The sequence below is a fragment of the Chionomys nivalis genome, chromosome 21 (genome assembly GCF_950005125.1).
Source record: "Chionomys nivalis chromosome 21, mChiNiv1.1, whole genome shotgun sequence".
In the NCBI taxonomy this organism is placed as follows: domain Eukaryota; kingdom Metazoa; phylum Chordata; class Mammalia; order Rodentia; family Cricetidae; genus Chionomys; species Chionomys nivalis.
In genome coordinates this window covers 7,831,602-7,839,114 of record NC_080106.1, presented here as the reverse complement: position 1 = coordinate 7,839,114, position 7,513 = coordinate 7,831,602, and the positions used below count along the sequence as shown (strand labels likewise).

At 50.2% G+C, this 7,513-nt stretch overlaps 1 protein-coding gene across 1 annotated transcript in view; it reads right to left on the bottom strand.

Moving 5' to 3' along the window:
* Window positions 1-4,930: 4,930 nt before the first annotated feature.
* Window positions 4,931-7,513, bottom strand: part of Ca5a (carbonic anhydrase 5A) — a 28,938-nt gene continuing 26,355 nt past the window's right edge. The window contains exons 6-7 of the mRNA XM_057754186.1: window positions 6,017-6,172; window positions 4,931-5,074 (exon numbers count right to left, since the gene is read on the bottom strand). Coding sequence (XP_057610169.1) covers window positions 4,931-5,074; window positions 6,017-6,172 — 300 coding nt within the window. The remainder of the gene's footprint in view (window positions 5,075-6,016; window positions 6,173-7,513) is intronic.

The following is a 7,513-nucleotide window of genomic DNA, read 5'->3' as shown; positions in this document are numbered from 1 at the left end:
AGGGAGCCATATATACAGCTGTCAGTCTCTGTAAGAGAGGGAGGGGTCCCGGCTCCCAGAGGGAGAAACAGGTGCTTAGCCCTCAGTACCACAAGAAGCATCTGGAACAGGGAAGCTAAAGGATTGTGTTTGCTTCACAACCACACACACTGACACTTCCCCTGATTTGGTGAGATCAGGGAGAGGAAGGACAGAGGCTAAGTCGAAAGTCGGGGAGACTGGTCAGGGCATGACACATTGCGTGAAACTGCAGGGATCTGGAAGGGTTGATGATCTCGGTGTCCCCCTGCCAGGCCCTCACTGATTCCTTAGACACAGTGAGTAGGAGCTGACGAGGGCAGGCATCCCTAAGTCTGTCTGTGGCACTGGGTGGATGTAGGAGTCATTGGTGTGGAGGGGCCTCCGAGTGTCAAACTGGGCTATGATGGCAGGCATAACAGCCCAGCTGTCCACAGAGGGACATGTCTTGAGTTGTGCAGTACCCACTGACCACAGACCATTGCTGGATGTAGACACAGCCTAGACCTTGGGGGCTTCCCCAAGGACACCACTTCAGGGGAAGAAAGAATGGGTATCCAGCAAGGGGAGAAGTTACTCTTGGGTCCCTTCAGATGGCCATACTTGCTCTGGGGCTGGGAGAGGGTGATGACCCAGGTCACACGATGGGCTGCAGAGTTGGCACAGGGATGGGCACGCTGAGGAGACTGTCTATTGTTCCTAGGAGATGGTATTGGGAGACTGGTCTAGTGTGGCCTCCTCACGTGGACCCCGCCAGAGTTCTCACACATTTGCCTCCTTACAATTAGAGAAAATAACACAAGAGCCAAGGAGAGAGCCTTGAACGTTCAAAGCTGAGCCAGATAGTCTGGAGACAATGGTGTGTGGGGGCTCTGGACGGAGCGCTCGGGCCTGTGAGGGAGTCTCCTTTGTCTTTGCCCTTTGAGTCGCCTTTGAGGACTGATATCAAAGCCTTTTCCTCTCATTTTCTTTGTAGTTTTGTAGCAATGTGTCCAGGCTCAGTCCTCTTCCTGGGAGTGTAACAGTGTCCCCAGGCTAACATGGCTTTTTAAAAATAGCTAACAAAGGGGAATGTTTTTCGGAGACAAGGCATCCGTACCTTCAGAGAAAAGAGTCGCTGCAGGATCCTGCCTGAGTTCTTGCTGGATGTGACACGGTGGCCACAGTGGAGCTAAGCCCCTCCCTCTCCGTTGGTGCCCCCATCTTGCCTTCTCTGCCTCAGAGACCCCATGACAATGGTTGCCTATGGACAATTAACACATGGCTCCTCTCTCTGGCTTATTCCAAGCTCAAATCTTGAGAGCTGGGTCCCAATCACATTTCCTGGCACACCACAAAAGAGGCCTCTTGCTCGCAGAACCTGAGGTCCAAGCACCTTTCTGACAGAGTTTCCCAAAAGGTCTGGTCCAGTGGAAGCAGTTTTATGCCCGCATTTAGACTTCAGGACTTTCTCTCTCACTGATGCTGCCTTTTCCCTTGTATGATGCACAGAGGGCAGGACATGCAAGCTTGAGGACCTGGGTTTCATCTTTACGAAGAGCTGAGCATGGTGATGCTCACCTGTAACCTCAGCCCTGGGGAGACAGAGAGCAGACAGGTGATCTTATACATGAGACCCCCCGCCCCAGCACCCCATGTGCTACAGGTATGGGTGTTCACTCTCACGCACGCCCAGGATGTCAGAAATGTCTATGTGTGGTCTTTTCTCGTTGGAGCCACTTGTTCATGTGGGTTGAAGATCCTTACTAGGGACTTGAGAATGATTGGCTTTCCTTAAGTTTCAAGAATGGATATTGGGCCGGGCGGTGGTGGCGTACGCCTTTAATCCCAGCACTCAGGAGGCAGAGGCAGGTGGATCTCTGTGAGTTTGAGGCCAGCCTGGTCTACAAGAGCTAGTTCCAGGACAGAAACCAAAAGCTACGGAGAAACCCTGTCTCGAAAATCAAAAAAAAAAAAAAAAAAAAAAAAAAAGAATGGATATTGGGTGCCAGCTGAAGACACGAAGATCACTTCCCCTCTTGTGTCGCATCTGAGCTGACAGAGTCACTTGGCCCTCTAGTATTCTGCTGTTAGCCACGACACCAAGACACTCAAATTCCCTTGAAGTCAAGGGTGGCCTTCAGGTGTTTGCTGCACCTGGGCCAGCTACTACTGCCCTGGTCACAGATGTGCACTGACCTCTACACTGCTCTTCCACGGGGAAGCGTGTCAGGAAACCCAGGCTGCTTCTTCTCTGTAGTTACTCCAGGACACTGCCTGGCTGTACGTTGTTGATACCATAGGAAGCGCTGGGGTGGGAGAGGAATGAGCCACTGCCAAAGTAAACCCAGGGGCTACGCAAGCTCTCTTTGATTCGGCATGCTATTTGTGGACCAGAATACATATTTATTCTTTATTTTCCCCAGTGAAACACAGTGTGCCTTGGGAAGCAGATTAGTGCTTGCTTGTTTTTCCGTGCTGTTTTTCATTGCGTACCTGGCAGTAAAGGGATGTTTGAAGCTAGCACGAGGAGGTTGTTTGTTGAACTGTGTTTCTACCTGAGGGAAAAAAAAATTAATGTCATGAAATTAATAACTACCATATGGATAGGGATTTTCTTTCTTCCAAGCAAGCAAACAGTTAAAAAAAAAAAAAAAAAGCCCTGTTGGCCCCTGGAAGAGGTGGTGGAGCCTCAGGTAGTCTGATCCAGAGTGCAGGTGATGCCCCCAAGCCTGGCAATCCTCTTGGCTTCCTGATGTTGTATGATGTGCTCAGGCTCACCTCTGTGGTAGAAAGAGCAGGTGCAGGCACAGGCGGCAGCTCCCATTCTTCTGTGAAATAAACACTGAGGGTCTTGTGATATGCCGAGGGCTCTTCTAGAGACTCAGCAGAACTGTCTTTTCTCCACTGGAGTTTGGATTCCTCGGAGGCTGATCATGAAGGCTAACAGAGAGAGATGGATCCCAGGAGACCCTGGGTCCATTGGGCTGAGAGGTCACAAGAAGAAACAGCAGGGATAAGGCCCAGACTGTGACAAAGGGTGAGCCATTGCCAGAGACCCAGGAAGTGATGAGCTGCAGGGCCATCTGAGGGTGGAGAATCCTAGGAAGAGGCAGGAAGCTGGAGGCTCAGCCTGGTGGAGCAGGGCCATGTGGGGTGATGTTTTTAGGGAGGTCATCACAGAGGCCCCAGGTCACCACGGTCACTTGGCTAGTGGAGTGGAGTGAGGCCGTGTACCCTGCTAAAGGCACTTCTTTCTCCTTGGCCCCACAACCAGGTGAGGCATCCGGAAACACAGTCCAGGCCCTGGCAGGTGAACATGCCATCTGTTTTTTTTTCCGGTAAAGTAGACCAGACAACATACACGAAGGGCATACAACAGAGGGGTATCTAGGGGCAAACTGGTGGCAAAGGCAGGTATTCCTTTTCAAGGTCCTCTTACTTTATACCGTATCCCTTCCTGAATGTCAAGGGACTCAAGGAGTCTGAGGGGAGGACTACCACGCTCCTCAGAGATACCCATGTCTTAATCTTCACCCTAAGGGTGTGTGATTTGGCCTCAGGGACTCTGCGATGGGATGAAAGACATTGTTATGAAGAACTCATCCTGGGTTGTGTGTGGACGCCAGATAATCATGAGGGCTCTTTCCGGAGGGAGGCGGTAGGGCTAGATCACAGGAGGAGGAGGAGGATTAATTCCTTACCAGCCTGGTGCTATATATTGATTCTCTCCAGGGCCTCTAGAAAGAACAGGCCTTGCTCACACCCTGACTACAGCCTTGGTCTTCCTGAACTCTGAATGGACTTGGGGTTCTTCAAGCCTGCCATAATGTGTTAGAGGGGCCCTGGGTTTGACAATGAAGAAGAAGATATTGGTCTCACCGTCTGTGTTGTTGAGGACTCTGGATGCCCTAGCCATGATGCACAGAAGGCATCCATGCACAAAGAGGAGAGAACAGAGCTGAGAAGGCAGACAAAACAATTCGAGTGTAGGTGATTCGCTCAGTCTTTTTTAATTTGTTTAGGGTTTTTTTTTTTTTTTTTTTTTTTTTTTTTTTTTTTTTTTTTTTTTTAGTTTTTCGAGACAGGGTTTCTCTGTGGTTTTGGAGCTTGTCCTGGAACTAGCTCTTGTAGACCAGGCTGGTCTCGAACTCACAGAGATCCACCTGCCTCTGCCTCCCAAGTGCTGGGATTAAAGGCGTGCGCCACCACCGCCCAGCTGTTTTTGTTTTCTTATTTTGTTTTGTTTTCAAGTCAGGATCTTACTATGTAGCCCTGACTGTCCTAGAACTCATTATGTAAACCAGATTGGCCTCAAACTCACAAAGATCCATTCCCCGCCCCCTGCCTCTCTGGTGCTGGAATTAAAGGAATGAGCCACCACCTCTGGCAACTTGCTCGTCTTGAAGGCCATCTTGTACCTGTCTTGGGTCTCCTGAGATGGCCACAAGGTTCTACCCTATGAGCTTAAGTTTCTTTGTGTGTGTGCGTGCATACACATGTGAATGATTTGGGTATTTTGGTGTACATGTGTGTACAGATGCAAATATGCACTTTTTGCATGTGCAGGTCAGAGGGCGTCACATCAGTCCTCAGATACATTCCACATTTTGTTTGAGACAAGACTTCTCTGGAATTTTATGACATAGTCCTGGCTGGCTGCCTGCAGACTCCCAGGGATCCACTGCCTCCACTTTCCATATCGCCACCACTGAGATTTACATGCACACCCTTTCTGGGCTGATACTGGGGATCTGAGCTCAGGTCCTTATGGCCTCAGGTAAGCTCTTTGTAGGCTGAGCTGTCCCTCCAGCCCTGTTCCTTCAGTTTCTTTCAAGTATTTCCCTTACTTGCAACAGGAAAACGTGGGTTGACTGGAGTAATGATTTCGTCTTCTTTTAATCCAGGTGTCACGTCACATGACGTCCTGTGATTAGGACCTCGTTCCCACCCTAGTGGCCTGGAATGATGCACGGACTTCCCGGTCCAGGAGGGGCTGGAGTGGGCGGTAGTTGTCCACCATGGCCTCTTCTTCCTCGCCACGTCCGGAAAACAGGAGCGTGCGGAATGCTGCCAGCTGGAAAAGAAGGCAGCCAGAGTGAGCTGAGGCCAGCCTGGGGGCAGACAGGTGCCAGATGTCCCCTCCCACACTGAATCAGAGGTGTCCCTACGTGACCAACATAACACAGTATAATGGGCCAGTGACCCCAGAAGGTCTGTTAGCGGCATTGTAGCTGCCATTTTGTTGGGACTGGAGAGCCCACAGTCATGACAGAACCCCAGCAGCCCCATAGAAAGGCCACAGAAGGGTACTGAGGCCCAGCCACAAGCACCAACTTGTCAGCCACGGAGTGAGCCACACAGGTAGGGAAGGAGTCCTTTGTGGGCCATGTGCCATGATATACACCCCCACCCCCCACTGAACTCCTGTGTTGAGATGGGTAAGAACTCAGGTCCAAGTTGGTATCACTTGTTCTTACATGGACTTTCCCAGACACACTAGCTACGTGTCATTAGGATAATGGCCACACCTGGACCTCAAGGAAGATGATGTTTGCTAGCCCCATCGACACCCTGAGTGTGATCACAGGGCCCTGTACTCAAGGACTCTCACGCAAACGGAAAATTCTTTTAGCCGTTCAGAAACATCTGCAATGTGCTAGTGCGGCTGGGGAGGTGGTTCAGTCAGTAAAGCGCTCGCCTTGAGTTCCAGCCTCGGGAAGCATGTGAAAAAGGCTGGCATGGATGGTGTGCTCATGCAGTCTCAGCTCTCAGGGCTGGGAAGACAGATCCCAAGGCTAGTCAGCCAGCCCAGCCTAATGCCTGAGTTTCAGGCCAATGAGACAGCCTGTCTCCAAACACAAGGTGCGTGGTACCCGAGGTGTGACTTCAGACCTCCACTGCACATGCCAGAGATGTGCCGGAGGATGGAGTCTGGTGATGCCCTGCCACGACACCCTGATGAAGATGGAGGTAAAAATGACCTCCTTCAGAACTGTGACTCGGCTGCAGCGCTCACCTGGCTTGGTGCCACCTCAATGGGCATCTTCTGGATAATCCATGTGACTGACTCAGCTAGGGGCGGGGTGGTGAGGGAGCCAGGGTAGGTCCAGTAATCCTGGCAGGCAGGCAGCAGTTCTGATGGGTCAAAGGGGCCCACGGCCACCTGTGTATCCTAAGAACAAGAATCACAGCCCTGTCAGGGGTTCTGCATAAGAAGGCCAGGAAGAGGTCAAGTGCCTCTCCATCTTCGTACGGCTCTGATGGCCAAACAAGCGTGCCGAAGAATGGCTACATGGCCACCATTGTTGTACGTGGAAACAGAAAGAAAAGATGATTCTTCTTTACAAGAAAGGGACTCCTGCCAAATAGTTATATTTCTCTTTAAAATTATGCCTTTATATATATCTTGGCTGGGAATATATGTATGTATGTGTGTATGGCCCTTTTTGCCATTTTTCAAGTGTGCAATTTTGGGATATTAAAGACATTCACATCATGTAGCCATTACCCACATTTATCTCCAGAACTTTCTCTGCCTCACTAAACACTGACTCCCATTTTTCCCTGACCTCTGGAAACCACGGTCTACTTTCTGACTCTAAACCTGGAGACCCATGGGCATCAGTGTGTCTCCTTCACGTGGCCCTGACTGGCCTCGAACTCAAAGAGATCTGGGATTAAAGACCTGTGCATCCATAAATGGCTTTTCAGTTGTCTTCGTGCCTGACTTATTTCAATGGACATTGTGTCCTTAGGGTCTACCCGAGGCACAGCAAGTCTTAGAACAACCATTCTTCCTGACTTTCTTTCTCTCCCCACTTTTGCTTGTTTGTTATGGGTTTTTTGTTTTTGTTTTTGGAGATAGGGTTTCTCTACGTAGCCCTGGCTGTCCTGTAACTCACTCCATGGACCAGACTGACCTTGAACTCAGAGATTTGCTTGCCTCTGCCTCCAGTCTGAGTGCTGGGATTAAAGACACAGGCACAACACCGGGCTGAGACAGGGTCTTATGGAGCCCAGGGTGTCTTCAAAATCTCTATGTTAGGCAAGGATAATTTTGAACTCCTGATCCTCCTGCCTCCACCTCCTGAGTGCTAAGTTGACCGATGTGAGCCAGGATGTTCTGTGTGTCCTTCTGTGTTATGGCCTGATGAAGAACCTCCACCATGTAGCTGGCCCATGTTTCATTTGCATTTACCCACGCTGGACACTTGGCCTGCCCCCCCCCTTTTGGTTATCTTAAAGAATACTTCTGGAATGGGATGGGGCGGGAGCTGTTTGTTTCATGGCTACTTTCAGTTATCAGGGTCTATATCCATATCCGAGATTGCTGGATCAGATGGACATTTTTGTTTTTAATTTAAGGACCCAAAACCATGTGTTTTCAACAGTGGCTGCACTGACCAATCTCTTAGTTTTAAAACAACTGCTTGTCTCCCTCAAGCAGCCTGATTCTAAAACTGTACGTGCTGTGGGACCCTTCCCCACCCAGCCTCGTGTTCTTTTCTCTCAT